Source organism: Cryptotermes secundus, unplaced genomic scaffold (assembly GCF_002891405.2).
Source record: "Cryptotermes secundus unplaced genomic scaffold, Csec_1.0 scaffold218, whole genome shotgun sequence".
In the NCBI taxonomy this organism is placed as follows: Eukaryota; Metazoa; Arthropoda; class Insecta; order Blattodea; family Kalotermitidae; genus Cryptotermes; species Cryptotermes secundus.
The window spans coordinates 247,615-265,818 of NW_019733320.1; the positions used below are offsets into that span (position 1 = coordinate 247,615).

General features: G+C 39.7%; 1 protein-coding gene across 5 annotated transcripts in view; it reads right to left on the reverse strand.

The window, feature by feature from the left end:
* LOC111867924 (oxysterol-binding protein-related protein 8) overlaps positions 1-18,204 on the reverse strand; it is a 53,804-nt gene that overhangs the window by 11,827 nt on the left and 23,773 nt on the right. For all 5 annotated transcript variants that reach the window (XM_033752856.1, XM_023858153.2, XM_023858154.1 and 2 more), the window contains exons 8-14: positions 12,731-12,915; positions 8,912-9,090; positions 7,382-7,559; positions 5,680-5,776; positions 5,391-5,587; positions 1,322-1,447; positions 615-758 (exon numbers count right to left, since the gene is read on the reverse strand). In XM_033752856.1, coding sequence (XP_033608747.1) covers positions 615-758; positions 1,322-1,447; positions 5,391-5,587; positions 5,680-5,776; positions 7,382-7,559; positions 8,912-9,090; positions 12,731-12,915 — 1,106 coding nt within the window. The remainder of the gene's footprint in view (positions 1-614; positions 759-1,321; positions 1,448-5,390; positions 5,588-5,679; positions 5,777-7,381; positions 7,560-8,911; positions 9,091-12,730; positions 12,916-18,204) is intronic.

Sequence of the window (18,204 nt, forward strand, 5' to 3'; positions counted from 1 at the left end):
GACACTGAAAATCCATCCGCCCGTGTATTACGCACGTATCGCAAAAGTTTATTTTCAAGTTCTGGAAATTTAGCTTTCTTTCCGCGGAAAGATTGTCGATTTTGTGACGTTTTTTCAAGGGCATCTTTTGTTAGTATCCATCTTTGCATATTTTTTTCGTCAACGTCGAATTTTCTCCCTGCTGCTCGATTTCCGTGTTCTTGTGCGTAACGCACCACTTGAAGTTTAAATTTAGACGTATAACCTGCTATTACTCAACCCATGTTTCACTCAGAACTAACCAGGCAAGTCAAGTAGAGGCGAAAAGGTTATAACTCTCCCCCGCAATGCCTTTGTTCCGAGCAGTACCGTTATTTTCGCTAGTTGCGAACTTAGGAATGTTAAACGTTGCCAAATTTCGGAATAATTTCTACTCCTGAAATAATATTCCAAGAAAATTATTTTTTCCATAATTTGTCTGAAAATTGTGCTGCGGCCTATACATGTGTAAATACAGTATTTAAACTTAAATCTCATGACTGATAAAGATTCCACTTTGGTCAGGGAATTAAAAGATCATAAGGCAGAAGCTAAGTTTTAATAACAGATTCCATGATATGAACTATGGTGTTTACCTGGTCATCTCGAGCAATTGCTGCCGACACATGCTGCCAGAGATGCTCAGACTCAAACTCTCCCTGCTGATCCACTGGCACTGTGAACCGCTTCAGTCTTTGGGAGCGAACTTCTGGGGTTGGCTTCCAGAAGAGCTGCTCTTCCTACAATGCGGGTCTCCTTATAGTTCATATCAACCTCAAGACACCATTCTTAAACACTACATGGTGTGATCAAATACCAAAAACTGCATTTCTTATTTATATATATGTGGTTACTGTAATGTCATTTTCAATAGCTCAGATTTTATATAATATCAATCAAATGACAGGAAGGTTCTTGGCATAGATGCCACCGTATCTTCTTGTTAAGTGGCCAATCGGCCAACCACAACATTAAATACTCCTTAATATAAATCAGTAGCAACTTTACATCATATGGTATATAAGAGAAGACTTAAACGAGTCAGGAAACATTCCGATAGTCTAGTAATCGCCACAGATTTTTCAGAGGAACACAGTGTGCCTCCATCTTTCACCCTGAAGATGGAAGCAGCATGTTCCTCTGCAACAATGAAACAATCCTCCAGCCTACACAGAATTACATCCCAGTACAGAGTTAACATTCACAATCACTGATGTAAAAATCTCAAATCTCCCTTGCAATTATTATGCTGGGAAATTCTCTAATTCTGAGAAACAATAAAATGTCACATCAATGTACTTACCCCCATCCTTCGGTCTTTAATGAAAATGCTGCCATCCCAGTAACCTTCTATAGTAGCTAGCGTCTCCTTCCCCAACTTCAGTCGACCGGATATTGCATTAGTTTGCTCTGCACCTCCAAGGAATGGCTGGTTAACACAATTATGACAAACAACTACTTAATAATTTTCTGCTCCAGTCATACATTCTATTTTACTTCAATGTGCAGATTAATATAATAAAAACTGTTAAGACTGTAACCTTCTGTGATGTGATGCCATGTTGCCTGTCAGATTACCAATATTTTAGAGGAACATACAGGTTCCATTGTCTTCACCTTCAAAGTAACCATGTAATTGGAAGTGGTATACTTCTCTGAAAACAATGGCAACCCTCTACTAAACTACATGTGATCAACTCCAGAAGACAAATTTAAATATTCATTTCCACAGGAATCTCAAATCTCATAATGCTAGGTGTTGATTTATTTAATGCTTTCATTCCTAACACAGAACATCATGTCTCTCACATTACAGAACCACAATCCATACCATGCTGCCCCTACAATACATACTGGAGAGGTAATTCTCTCATTTTCTGACTACACAACAAACTACAACTCTGAAGCCCTCATCAACTAAGTCTTCCCCAAAACACAGTGATGTAAAGCTAAAATTGCTGCATTTTCTGTTTGTGTTGCATAGAAAAGACACTGAAAGAGTTCATTTTCTTGCCTTCACCACTATTTGCAGTACCTAGCAATAATTTTCTACCTCAGCTCTGCACAAAGTTACACAAACAAAAAAGGGAAAATTAAATATCTGTTCATGCTTCTTAAATTTTAAAATGTTATACTTCACCCGCTTATTTAATGACTGTTATTTTGCAGAACTTTCAGTTGCAGAGGTTATGTGGCACCAAATGAAATGGGAAGACTGTAAATGGTGAATAATTAAGAATTTGCAATGAGACAATTGTGACAGATTTCACGGTACTTCCTATGGAAAAGTAACAGAAGCTATGGAAAACCTCTGGTCAAGCTAGCTGGTAACCTACTAAGTCTAAGGCCAGGTGCCACACGAATACAAATCTAGAGCATGACTGCTAAACCAACCTGCTCAGTACATTTCACATAATTTGGCATTATTTTTATCAGGGGCTTGCAATCTGACTTCAGACTGCAGTCTGGGTTATGGCACTGTAGTTTTGCAGTTCACCAGCATTTTGGAGGATCATATTGCTTGCATATTCAGCTTCAAATTGATCAGGATGTTACACAGCCTGGTGGGCATCAAAAAATGTGGTCACTCGGAACTGATGGAGGACGTGCGGAAGAGGACCCCCTGTCCAGGCCAACAGAAAGGACATATGAGAAACTTCCCATCTGCAGGTGGTGAAAAGAGAAACTGCCCTTTGAAAAAGCAAGGTGACACAGGTTGAGTCATACAAAACCACAGGAGGCAAAAAAAAAAAAAGAAAAAGAAAAAGCTATGCCTGTAATAGGTTGTGAGACATCGAGGCACCTGCATTTTCTCTAGACAATCAGCTCACAGATGGCGGTAAAACTGTCAGTCTTATGCACCAGCCACCCTTTACCCCCCAACATGAGGAGACAAGGAAACTTACATGATCAGAATGTTATGAAAATTAAGAAACCATCATCACAGATTAGAATTCTAAAATTTAACATGGATCATAGGGAGTTACATTGCAGAAATGAGAGGTGGATGAAAGTAGCTCAGACAGTTGTCCAATGTCAGGCTTTATTAACAGCAGCATTCATCAGGTTTTTCTCCCACACTTCTGTTAGTCACTTAGTTTACATATTTAGAACTAAGGTACTTTTAAAACATTATCCAATATTTTATAGTGTTATACTAAGATTATAAGAAGCAAATGTATACATGAACACTGGCATTACATCTATTTAACTGATAAAATGAGCTGTCAACTATTGTGACAAAAGAGAAACAGCCGAACTATCACTTCTGATACAATAAACAAACTTCGTGGGGTTATACACATGAATAAGACGCAATACTGAGCCTTTCAAAATGTCTTCACTTGTATAGGAGTGAAGAGAGTAATTCCACATTAGTGCTACACCACTGAAATCTCATTACACAGGATTTCACATTAGCTTTTCTGGCTAAGCATCATACTACTGTGACAGCACAAGTATGCGGTCCAGCTATCAAGTCTTGTTTTTCAATACTTTAGTCAAGAGTGGTTGATTAGTCCCTGCTCGAAAACAGGGAAAAGGACAGTGAGCCAATACCAGAGTTTAGAAAGTGGTTTGTGAACAAGGCAGTGAAGGTCAGGGCAAACAAGTACACTGTTCTAAGCTAAGCTTCATTATTCATCAAGAGATGTCAAATGTGAACAGAAAAATAAGGGCGGGGACTAGACCATGCTACTAGTATTGTAACTCCCATGTTATGGCATCTGGTGATGCAGACCCATGCATTTGAAGTCTCCTGTACATCTTTGAGGCTACATCATTACACAACGATGTAGACCATAGTACTGCACTTCAACACCCTGTTGCACTGAGGTATCACTATACACATTCACTTCTGTCCTCAATGCAACTCTGTTCTCAATAACATTAAAACCACCATCAGCTATTACATGTTTTGACCTTACTTGGCCATCCTCAGGCAACTGCTAACTTTTCAAAACCGCACTAGTCCTTAAGTCAAAATATTTCAATGCTATTGCATTTCCATCATTCACATTAAAATAAATTTGTTTGGGAACACAACTCTTTATCCTTTCCTGTGCTTTTTTCCCCTTGCGGTGTCTGTTTTTTTTTTGTGTTGCTTTATTTAGCCCTCTTAACATCGGCATGGTGTTATCATTATTATTATTATGTGTGCCCCATTAGTATGTATGTTCCTACTAGTCAAGCATATGTTACTTTTGTATCATTACTATTATGTGCCCCATTTGCATGCACGTTCCCACTAGTCGAGTGTGTCACACTTCTAACAACTAGTAGGTACATGCATACTAATGAGACACATAATAACAGCAAACAGCAACAAGATGCTGATGTTCATCAGAGCTAAATAAAACAACACAAAAAACATTGGCGCCATGCGAGGAAAATGGCACAGGAAAGGATGAAGACTTATGGTCTCAAACAAATTTATTTTAGCACAGACAAAAATGCAATAGCATTAAAATATTTTGACTTCAGAACTAGTGCAGTGTGGCAGTTTCAAAAGGTGAAGAGTTGCCTGGGGATTGCCAAGTGAAGCCAAAACATTTAACAGTTGACTGTGATTATAATGTTACTTTAAATTAAGGAGAGACTGTGAACAAATTTGTATTGAAGACAGAAGGAAATGTATGGAGTGATGATGTACATCATTATGTCATCATTAGAATGATACTATAGAAATTAGTCTTGACAGATGCTATAGCATGTTATGTAATGCAAACATGACCTATGATTCCGATCACTGGATTTTTGGACTTTGTCAAGGATCCAGTATTCTAAAAAACATGACGTTTCAGAAATTGGATCTTCTTTCATCCTCAGGTGAAAGGATGGGAGGCACCTACTCTGCTGGGTCTATTATAAAACGCTACCCTCAATCACTGAACCCGTTACTGAGATGAACTCTTTCGAATGGACACAGCAGAGTAGGTGCCTCCCACCCTCTCCTCTAAGGACAGAAGCAGATCCTCATTCTGAAATGTCATATTCTTTAGCATACCAGGTGATGCAGAAAGTCCATAAACTTAGCAATTCTGAGTGTTATACACCATCATCAAAACATTTCAGAATCTTCTAACAGCAGTGACCACGAAGATGACTGCTGTCTGCAAAGTGCTGTCATGTAGTTTAGTAGATGTATACCAACGTTTTAGAAGAGCCTACTGCCTTCAAGATGTCAGCAAACATCTACCAAACTATATAGCGTCACATCCCAGAAGACAGTAATCTTAATGAGCACATGTTTAAGCACAGCGTATATTATCCTGTATTCAGAAGGACAGTGTCAATCAGTATTTTTCTGTAACCCTGAGCAGAACACATTAAAGTCAATGGTAGTTACTGTAATCATAGCAATATTTACAAACCTTTAATTTAAATTCAATTTCAGTTTTATAACCAGTTTTCTCACAGTCAATGACAACTTTCCCTCCTAGTTCCATCGTAAGAGTGCCCATGAGGATGCCTTTACAATGTGCATAGGGAATCGTTATACTGTAGTCTTCACCGCGAGGCAATAGGGTAAGCAAAGCCACACCATCTAGAATTGCTGAAGTAGAGTTGCCTGAAAATTACATACAGAGTCTTACTTAAGCAAGTATACAGCAAGCTTATTGTGCATGCAGAGACTAAGATATTTACACTGACTATCCATACCATAGAATTTGGACTTTGCTAATATGGACGCACTGATGCAGAAACCATCTTGTCGATTTGTCACATAAAATGCAGAAACTGGTGGATGATGTGAGACCTGCAACAAAGAGAAACAAGTTTGGAAATATACGCACAGCATAATATTTCCAGCATGTTAAATGCCATTACTGTTAGAAAGCATAAATTTCTACTTTAACCCCTTAGAGGCTGAAATTTTTCTAAACAATATATATAAATCCAGATTATACCTCACAGGAAACACATTACATCTCCGCCCAAACAGTTAATGACATTTAGGGAAATAACTGCTGTTCATTACAAGCATCTGAAAGACATCTAGACCCTGTGGCAGAATGCAAAGTTTTAGTCTGTTAAACCAGGAGGTACATATACAGAGTGATTCAGAAAGATGGACACAATTTCAATTGACTATATTTCCTGAACTGTATGTTGCATTTGAATTCTGTAAAGTACATTTGAAAGAGGATGTTACAAAGTTTCTAGTACTACCGCTAGTGCCCTCCATCACTGCGTCCCGGGCCGATCGCGTGTATCGGAGGAGAACGTGGAGTGCATTCGAGTGAACTTTGAGCGCAGCCCAATGAAGTCAACCCGTAGTGCTAGTAGAGAACTTGGACTATCGCAAACAACTGTGTGGCGTGTACCACCTCTTCCCACAAATTTGAATGACCTAAGAAACTGTATCACAGCTGCGGTGAACTCAGTGACGCAAGATATTTGTCATCGAGTGTAGGATGAATTCAGCTACCGTCTAGATGTCATCCGTGCAGCCGGAGGAGGGGGGGGCACACTGAACATCTATAAACTTCCATGTATGTATAATCAAGTGTAATTTACAGAATTCAAATGCAACATATAATTCAGGAAATATAGCCAATTGAAATTGGGTCCATCTTTCTGAATCACCCTGTAATAATCACTGGGATTTAAGAGGTTAATTATCTCAAAAGCCTGAAGACTTATGGAAAAAGTAAACGGGGCATAAAAAGTGTTTTACTTTTCTCCACAACTTTTGTTCATAACAAAATGATAAATATTAAGCGAGTAACAATATGATTTACCCTTAAGAAGTCTACAAAAATGGTTTAAGTCTTCATGTCTTTTCCACTACTGCTGTCCAATTTCAACCAAATTCAGAATGTGTCAACAAATACTTCTATAACTCCCCAATATCAGATTTCATGAAAATCCATTCAAAGATTCTAAAACTGTTACATGTAGACAAATGGAATGTCATAACACTGTGAAGTTAATAACAGACATATTTTAACAATTTCCAGCTGTAAACATGCCTAAAAAGTTGCATGTGAATTAAAATATTAAATTTACATAATTAATTCTGTACACATCACCAGTGTTATTCGGCATCATAAATTTATTTACATGAATAACTGCAAAATTACTGAATAACTTTTTATCAAGACAAAATTTTATGAAAATAAAGAGAAACCATGACTCCTAATTTCGGTGACATTTAGAAAATTGTAAGAAAACTTATCTGGGTAAGACAATTTTTGGAAAAACTAAGTGGTAATTACTGGGATCTCAAATTTGTAAGGTACCCACCTCCGAAATAGTGCATCACACAGAATACGGTTAGGAAGTAACATGTTCTTTTCGAAACAGCAATGTATCAAAAACACTGCAAAGGTCAAAAGTGAGGACAGACACAACCAGTCACCTGTTCAGCCAGGTAGAATGTCCTAGAACCATTCGCATGCTTCCAGTAGCACCGAAATGTTTCTCCCAGGATTGGATTGTATGGCTTCTTCAGACCCTTTGGTTTCTTGTAGAAGCCTGAGAGGTACCACTTCACAATCCCTTTCATTCTGGTGAAAGCATCATCTTCCAACACAGCTCTGGAATGATCAAACATCAGAGTAATGCTCACATATGAATAGTGCAGTCACAGTTTATGTGCAGAATATGTTCCTGAAGACCTTGCATAATTGAAGACAAGTTATACATGATTCCTGCCAAGTTTTTTGGGATTTGCATTATTTCAATCTCTGCACATAAACTGAGATTTTAATATTTTCTATATTGTACTATTTAAAATTTGCATTAATTGTGACCACACCATACTTATAACAGGATTAAGGTAAAGGTAAAATTGTCCCTGTGCTTAACTAATTAAGCACTATGTCATGAAGGTGTATGGGGGAGTGGATGTATAGATCCATGTTTTCTTGACCTCGACATTAGTTGGAGGTGAGTTATAACAACATGACTAGTAATATTATTAATAGTTATGAAACACAGAGTAATAAAAAATTTCCTTTACTACCCATGAGATGCATTACTGTAATGGCACATTACTGACCCAGTTTGCTGAGCACTGCATATTTTTATACCATTACCATTACCTAGAGATAAAATTATGCTGCCCATACCACAGCAGCGGGACATCTGAATCCCCTATTCATGAAAACTGTTACCACATGTACATCATATCAAGGTACCAACCCTGCAGTACCAGAAGACTTAAAATCTCCTACTGCTAAATGATCAAGCTGTCAATGAACTTTTTAGATCTGGCTACCAGTCCTGTAGAATCAGGAGACTTAAGAGCTCCTACTCATCATCACTGGTAGTCGGGATAGCGTAGTCGGTATAGCAAATGGCTACAGGCTGGACGGCAAGAGGGTCAATGTTTGAGTCCTGGTATGGTCAAGTATTTTCTCTTCTCCACATCATCCAGACAGGCTCTCTGGCCCATCCAGCCTCCTATCCAATGGGTACCGGGGGGCTCTTCCCCTGGGGATAATGCAGCCAGGGCATGAAGCTAACCAATCACCTCCAATTAGTGCCAAGATCAAGAAACTGTGGATCTATACATCCACTCCCCAATAAACCTTCATGGCATAGTGCTTAATTAGTTAAGCACAGGGACAACTATACCTTTACCTTTTACTCATCATCACTGGTAAAACAGCCCTTTCTGAGCCATGCCTTCTTTAGAAGATTCTGCCATATTTAACTACAGACAACATGGAGGTAAGCGAAGTTTAAATCTAAATGCTAACCCTGTGGTACTGGGAGACTTAAAATCCCTGCTCCTGGAGAATAAACTGTATGCACAAAGTTCAAATCAGCTGCCAGCCCCATTGCACCAGACCTGAAATCTCCTATTTTGGGATGACAAACTGTAACCACAAAGTTTAAACAAAGACCTTTCAGAATATTACACAGTATGAGAACAAGAACTTACTTTGAGAGAATGTCAGCATGGTAATATGAGTCCGACAGCTTATCCAGGAAAGACCGAGGCTCCAAAATGAATGTGGGAAGCACTACTTTTGAGAGGTCCATGCCTGGCCGCACCTGCTTCACAAGGTACCAGATGAGGGACTTGTGCTCCTCAGCAAGCTCTTCCACCTGCTCTCCAGCCTGTACCGAACACCAGTATTCACTATATAGAAACAGAACATGTCACTCGCTACAACAACATATGGTGTCCCACTGTCCGTCCCCACCATGGCGACACTTATATACTGGCACATCTGAAGACAATTACAGATTACAAGTTTGGGAAGGCTGCTGTCAAAAGTCTGCAACAGACCTTGGAGCCAACTCTTAAAATTAGGAGCCAGAAGGAATTCAATGAAGACTGACAAGTATTATTATGATGTATGGGAGAGTAGAAGTACAGCTCCACATATTCTTGACTTCAGCACTACACTGAGATGAATGGTCAGCTTCACACTTCAGCTGGTTTATTCCTATGGCAAGACCCTTTGGTAGACATGTTCCTACTGGAAATTGAATCCTGGTCATTCAGCCCATAGCAAGTCACTACACTGACTGAGCTAACCTGACCATTTTTAATTAGTAGCTACAAAATATGTACAATTTTTAAAGAAGCTTTAAACCAAGACAAAAAAAGATAATTCTGCACAGATGCCCTGACAAGTCCATTACTGTTTATTAGAGAGGGGTACAGAATAAAATTCAACAGACCCTACCATCTACAGTAAAACTTGGTTATAGCAACATCGGTTTCTGCGACACCTTGTCTATTGCGTCAAATATTCAATGGTATGAACTAATTCCTCATAAAGCAACTGTTTTTATACCTTGCTTAGCATGACATGCACAAATGCATCAACCTCGTATGTAACGTCATTTTCATTCCTGAATTTCTCTGATATGGACATTGAACGTAATTTAGAAAGTGTGTATTGGGCAAGTAACAGGAAACAGATGAAGATAACTGATTACTGTACTCGTATCTAGGTACAGTAAGGCACAACAATTGATGTAATCTACTGTAATTTGGTGAGTAGGCCTACCTTTAATATACAGTATTAGTGCGGTGTGTATTGTCAGTGAAAAGCGCTGTAATATGTCTTTGATATTACACATTTGGGCAATTCCACGTTAATGTTACGTTAGTCTGTACTTAACTACGTATTTCACTAAAAAAATGCAACATTTTAACTCGGTTTTTGGTAGATTTTTACGTGACTAACATAAGGCTACTGTGGAAGTGCCCATTTCGGTTACAACGACATTCGTTTATAACAACACTATTTTTAGGTCCATTTGATGACGTTATAACCAAGTTATACTGTATTAAAAGACTCAGGGACATATTCATCACAGGTTTGAATCAAGGTGTTCACATCAATCTATCACAGAGGTACAACCTGTGTGTGTGGACTGGCTGGGACCAATTAAACCAATCACAATGTTCCATACATTTCTGCTGGTTTTTGGAGTAAAGTGAACTATCTGTTATCTGGCATGTACAAGTATGGGGAATGGTGAGTGTGTCTGTTACATGAAGCTGCCAGTTGCATGAGAAGAACTCTTACAGAAACAAAATCAGAAGTCAAAACACCAGGTTCTTGCTTCAGTTATAGCATGACAGTCTTCATAGGTGACACAGCAGATTGAGGGTGAAAGATTTCTGAAACACTGCAACACAATCACAAATTCCAGCAGCCTGCATAAGGGACACTAGGCAGCACTGGTAGTGGTGGCTCAAAGATATGCTGTGTGGCTGCTGAACATACATGCATCACAGTTTTGTTTCTGAAATAACTCTGAGAATGGTAAATATTCATTCTAACAGTTACTGATTTCATGATAATTACAGATGCTAAGATACCAGATAACACAAATTACTAGGTTTTTAGACTTTGCCCATCATCTGGTATTCTAAAAACTACAAAACACAATGTTTCAGAAACTGGACCTGTTTTTGTCCTCAGATGGGGGGTGGGGGGCACCTACTCTGTTGGGTTCCCTAGAAAGAGCTAAACTTAGGCCCCCCATACACACACAGTTTGGCCTTCTGATCGACCTTACAGGCAAAACTGTGACAGTTTACCCCCTCCCTTTCCTCCCCATACACGCGCAGATAAAGCGGCAGGCTTCATGCCACAGTCACGGTCTTCCAGCCTATAATGTTGAGTCACACACGTCATGTGCTATGGTCCTGCAGGCAGAACTGACGGACTGACAGGTTTCCCACAGGCCAACAGTCCAAACGATTGGCCGGCCGGCCGCACCACACGCGTCAGTTTTGCCTTTCAGTCTTCAACTGTCCAGGCCGAACTGAAGGCCAAACTGTGTGTGTATGGGGGCCCTTAATCACTGGACATGAGGCCAAAAACAGATCCAGTTACTGAAATGTTGCGTTTTCTAGTGTTTAGAACACCGGACTATGGATAAAGTCCGAAAACCCAGTAATTCTGAATGTTATACACCATCATCAGAACCCTTCAGAATCCAGATAACAGGAGTTTACTGCAGTTTGAACGGAAATGCTTTAGGATTCAACAGTGGCTGGAGCAGCAAAGGATACTAAAAGATGTGAATGTTAAAATTTGTCATATATAAATATACAGTATATAAAAACACAGAACAATATTTTCTTGGACTTGAGGTCAGAGTGATGAAGACTACATGGTTTCACATCACAAATGGCAGTACTATTTTAAAGCACAATACTCCACAGAATACTAGACATCATATTGAAAACTGTAGGTGCCCTAATGATCTGGCACCTGTTGATCCCTGGCTTACATCACCATGTTCCTTGAGAGCAAAAGGAAAACCACAAAATGTCCACTCAAATGGTAGCTGCTTCGAAATTAAATCAGCTTGATCTGTGACTATGAAATCAAAACTGCAAATTATTATTTGCTATGCTTTGCTACCACATTCTCACATTCTACTGTTTTATCACATGGCCTTAAGACAATTCAAGAAAACACATGTGAGTGGGGACTGGAAGGAAGAAGGTATGTGACCTCATGCATCACAGAGAATAAAAGTCCTCACAAAATTTGGTGAATCAAGTCTTTATAATCAGAATCAGACCTCTTAGTCAAGTTCACTTCCTTATCCTTACAGCTTAACTGCTACAGTTTGTAGCTCATGATACAAGCAAGGGATTATGAAACTTTCTGACAAGTCTAATGCATTGACCTACTTTTATTTTTGTATTTCACTTCCAAAATCAACATGCTGGCTGCTGCTGCATTTGCATGATTGTGTAGAAGCTCAAAGGATGAAAGGTTTTCAAGTCAATGAGGATTAACATTGTGTCCTTTTAGGTTATGACACCACATAGTCTGGTAAATGCGTAGTACAGTTTTGAAGGGAACTTACTGTCTCCACCTTCTACACAGAAGTCCGTCGTGTTGCAAAAGTGGCTCGATGTACAGAAAGGGGAAGAAAGAAATCATGGAGGAAGGGGCTGACCTACAGTATCGCAGATGGGAAAGATAAGCTGGGGCACTGCACGGACCAACAGGCATCACGGGTACTGAAAAGGCTAACTACTTCAGGATGGGATAAAGGAAAAAGTAACAAATAAACTCTCTTCATGGACAGAGGCAGAGGAATGATAAGACAAGACTCAACCTTGGACTAAGTTGCATCATGTCCTGCTCAGGGATGTGGAAGAAAAAGGAGACTGAACACTGAATGGCTAGCATTTCAACATCTACACAAGCCAACAGGATAATTTAGCAACATTTCAGTACAACAATAGAAAATAACTAAAGTAAATAATTACACTGCCAAACTCCTCCACTTCACCATGATGTATGTAGGGAGTTTCAAGCGGCTCTCCTTCCACCTCGTGCAGCCCCTCCTTTTTGACAGAGCCTTCAGACTCTGACTCAGACATGGACCCCTGCTCAGCTCCACTGAGATGGTCCACAGCTCCTCCAACATCTGGCTGACTGATGTCATCCAAATCTGTGTGGTGAGGGGATGGGACTACAGTAATGTGGGGGGAACCACTATCCTTACAGCCTGAGGGGACACTTACCTGGGTCATACCACATTCAGCAGCATGCTTAGATGTAGAAGCAAGGTGAATGGGGGAGTCCAGATAGGAGAAAGTATGGGTCCTAGAGTCATGCTGCGAAGAATCTGGGTTTGGACTGCTACATGCATGGGAAGGGGACTCGCCCAATTCTTGCTCCATATAAGCCACTGCATGATACAGTTGCTGGAAGAAGGGGGTTGGGGAAGGGCAGGGGCTCATACCACTCAGTGGAGGCTGCAAGTGGACATCAGCTGGGGCTGGGCTACTGTGGGAACTAGCAGCTGTGGTTGAAAGCAACATCTTGCTATGTGGAGCAATGGGAGACTTTGGACAAAAGCTCTTTAATAAATGGCGAATGGGTGGAAAAACATCAACTGGAATATATATACAACAGGAAAGGGAGAGAAATTTAAAAATGGCATCACATTTGTGTTTGCTGAGACTATTCGATATTTTATTTACTTTATATCAATTTTATTATTATTATTGTTATTATTATTATTATTATTATTATTATTGGAGGGGGTGGGTTTCCCCATGCACCGCGACTAATAGTCTACTGTACGTCCCCCTTTGATATTCTACCAGTCGCCATACCCTGCCGGTACTGGTGTTCGCTATCAGCCCCGTTCAGCCAGCAAGGCTGGCAGTGGTATCCGATAACTTCCCCATCTACCGGAGGCATTGGAAACTACTTGGGAGGGAAACTTTGCCTAATTTTGCTCAGAGTTCTCCTAGAGACATGAGGATCTTTTACGTGTCATAAATCTACGACAAGGGACCCACAGCTGAAAGTCCCTCCCAGAGGACTTGTTCCCTGAATTTTTCCGCCCTTAAAAATTAAACAACCTCTGCCGGGTTTGAACCCGTGTACCTTGAGTCATGAGGTGGGAACGTTACCCCTAGACTACGAAGGCCGCTTTATATCGATCTTAATAAGATGGCTGATCAATATTGTTTTCAGAAGCAGTGGTTAAGATCATTACCGGTCATTAAGTAAATATCTGATATAATCAAATTCAGTAAGTTTTATGAAAGGGTTTTATGTCATATCACTATTAAAGGAATTAAAGATGATTTTGAGAGTAAATTAAATTTCCAAAGACCAAAAACATGAGTTAATATGGGACAAATGTCAGTACTGGCTATCTGAAATGTCTCTGAGGGTGCATTATACTTCATGTACATGATCTTACAGCAGAAAAGCTCTGTGTTCAACATGATCTCTGGTATGGTCACTCTGGTGTCCATCATAAGATGAAAATATACCTCATAACTTCCCAATGATGAAATAATGACCTATGTCATTATCTGATGATATAGCAACCTCAAAGACATATCAGGTACAGTATATCTTATTACACAAACATAACTGTTTAAATGTAAGATGACTTTCTTCATAACTGTTTAAAACTTAGAATCCTAGCCAATGCTCTTTAGTGACTGTTCTTCTCTTATGCAACAGTTGATATCCATTGAAGTAGAAACTACTTCAAATTTCATAAACTAAAACTAACAAACAGAGCAAAACCTGCTGAAGTAAATGTATGTAAAATGGGCATACAGCCAAACAAAAAAATTATTAAGCAGAATATGTCACTAATTGAAATTACTCTTTTGGACATGTCCACTGATTTATAAAACAACTATAACTAACTTCCTGAATCTGCAATCACTCATGTGCCAGGTCAGCAATGAAACCCCAGCTTAAGCATTAAGGATGTGATAATGTGCCCCTTGTTGGTGTCTCCACCTTATCGTGGTGAGGGGGTTTGAGTATGCCAAGGACCCTGAGAGCTATACCAGAGGTAGTGTAGCTACTGGCAGGGCCTCCCTTGCTGGACAGGTCAAAGGGTAGGCATCAGACGAAGAGAGACACCAAAAACCAAAAGCTGATGACAGAAGCACCGTCATCAGCAGCGACCTGAAGCACAGAGCAAATGATGCTCAAGATGGTTCAAGTTTGTATAGCAACAGGCGTGACCAGAGTGGTTTGAACGGCTGTTGTACTGCGATGTGGAAAGCAAATGGATAAACTGGATAGTCTCTTTCCAAAATCAGAGATACCATGAATGCCGCCAGAAGACGAGGAAAAAGACGTAAGAAGATGCTGGATGACCTTGGGGACAGAAGAGGATATTTTTATTTGAAGGAGAAAGCTCTAGATCGCATTAAGTGGAGGAACTGTTTTGAAAGAGACTGTGGACCTGTCGTATGACAGATTACTGATGGGAAAAAAAAATGTGCTGCCTGGTCAAGGCTACCATAAACCTCAGTGAACTGTTTTCCTTTTCTGTGGGTTATTTTACAATGCTATCAGTAGCTAGATTACATGGCACCAAATCTCATAGGAGTGGGATAATGGAGCAATGGTGGAATGATGATTAGCATGGGAAAACAAGAGAAACTTGGAGAAAAATCTGCTCTAGTGCCACTTCATCATTGACGAATCTCACATAAGGTCACCGGGGATTAAACCTGAGGCTCCATGGTGAGAACCCAGTAAGTGCCTTAGCTATGACATGACTCATATAGAACCACTGTATTTCAGAACCTGGGTCTATTTTCAACCACAGGTAAACAAAAAAAAAAACTTACTCTGGTGGGTCATCAGGTAGAGTTCCTCTGAAACCAGGGACAACAGGGCAATCTACAAAGTCCAAAAGAACAATCTTAATCGATGTGACACACAACCACCAACAGATTTTAAAGTTTCAGAAAACTTCATACTGTGTTTCACTGACTAAGTGAAATGGCTGCATACCGTATCACGAAATTATTTGGTATCACCTTGAACACAAACGTCAGACCAGCTGATCTTTGTAAACTGTTTTTCATAAAATCAGGTTAAAATACTGTATATTAACCAGTTCATCACATGGATTCAGAACTCTCTTGTATCAGTAAGCATATTCAGTGAAATCCATATTTAATGAATCTCTGGGATAAAGGCTTATCTTACACTAAATCAAGCTTTTCATTATATGGGTCTTACACAAAATTTGACCAGAAAACAGCTTATCTTCCTATAAGACTTACTGCATATAATTATGATAAAAAATTGATCTACATGGTAGTTAAAGAAACCATTCCCACACAAATAAATAAATACAATTACATTGCTAGTGGGGTGGGACTAAGTCCCTTGTACTGTGGCCACTTCTGGCCTACTGTACTAGCCCCAGATGATAGGTGAGGGTGATTGTGGAGCAATTGGTGGAATGAAGATTGGCAGGGGAAACCAAAGTACTCAGAGAAAACCTGCCCCAGCGCCACTTTGTCCACCACAAATCCCACTTGACCAGACCCGGGATTGAACACGGGCTGATGTGGTGGGAAGCCAGCGAGTAACCGCTTGAGCTATGGTGCGGCCATACAATTACATTATCAATCAATCTAATTTCCAAAATAAATAATAACATGTGAAAAAACATGGGAAAAACCTGTCAGAAATTAATGATGCCTAAGTGGCCCCATTTCAGTGCATCTTCAGTGTTATGTCACTTGCCAAAGACTTCAGCTGTACAGTAAAAACCTCCAGTGGAAAGAAAACGTGGATATCAGTTGCTGTTTTGACCACAGTTACACTAAACTGAAGTATGAGTTCTAAAAGGGGAAAAGGTTTCTTTCACTAAATGTGGGTTACTTACTAAAGTGAAATTAACTAAATGTTGGTGTAATGTACTGTTTATACTGGATTTTGTTGGGATCATAAATATTCGTTAACTGCGAGGGATTTCACTAAATGATGGAACACTAAATTTGGATTTCACTGTACATGGGACCTGGTGGCCTTCCATGCCCACAGTCTCAGATTCAAGACCAGATGAATGAATATGGGAAATACCATGCATCATCTGTTATTTCAATCCCAAATTAGGATCCACAAGCTAGGTGCCATCATCACTGTCATCGCCGTGACTGTGATCGCTTACTGATATATGAAATGTGGATCATCACTGTAGCCAGGCAGGCAAAGGCATCAGGCACACATATACTTACAGAGTTCAGATCCTTTGACACACTCTGTCTGCACTCTGTGAATCGTGTTTATTTACTTCAACAGGGTTTTACTTTTTTTCCCCAAGTGTAAAAATGGTTTCACTATTCTATGACTCTGTTATGCAACAATAAACTGAATCTATTCCTCAGATGTCTCTCATAGTTCTTGTAGTTTATACAAAACCTAATAAAAATCAGATTTCCAAAGGAACTTATAATATGAACTTATGACAAGTACAGTAAAACTTGGTTATAGCAACATCGGTTTCTGCGACACCTTGTCTATTGCGTCAAATATTCAATGGTACGAACTAATTCCTCATAAAGCAACTGTTTTTATACCTTGCTTAGTACGACATGCACAAATGCATCAACCTCGTATGTAACGTCATTTTCATTCCTGAATTTCTCTGATATGGACATTGAACGTAATTTAGAAAGTGTGTACTGGGCAAGTAACAGGAAACAGATGAAGATAACTGATTACTGTACTCCTATCTAGGTACAGTAAGGCACAACAATTGATGTAATCTACTGTAATTTGGTGAGTAGGCCTACCTTTAATATACAGTATTAGTGCGGTGTGTATTGTCAGTGAAAAGCGCTGTAATATGTCTTTGATATTATACATTTGGGCAATTCCACGTTAATGTTACGTTAGTCTGTACTTAACTACGTATTTCACTAAAAAATGCAACATTTTAACTCGGTTTTTGGTAGATTTTTACGTGACTAACATAAGGCTACTGTGGAAGTGCCCATTTCGGTTACGACGACATTCGTTTATAACGACACTATTTTTAGGTCCCTTTGATGACGTTATAACCAAGTTCTACTGTACTTCAAACTAGTATCAAATATGTATGATTTGAGGTTTTCACGGCCGTGACTATGAAGAAAGCATTCATGTAGATGTGGTGTTAACCGACGTTTCGGAGGAACGTATCGCCTCCATCTTCAGGGTAGAAGGAAAAATAAGAAAATCTGCAAGTGAAGAGACAGTGAGAACAGGTGCAAGCAGACTAATGTTGGAAATAAACTCAGCTACATGAGAGCAGGGAAGGGATGGGACAAGTCTACATGGGAAATTGCTGGAGAGGGAGGGGGGAAGGGTCTGTGGAGCAGGAGCAAGGTTAGAGCAGGTATAGGATATTGTGTCAGGGGAGAAAGGCAAGGTTAATGGGAGGGCATTAACCCTTAAGCTGGGGGGTTGC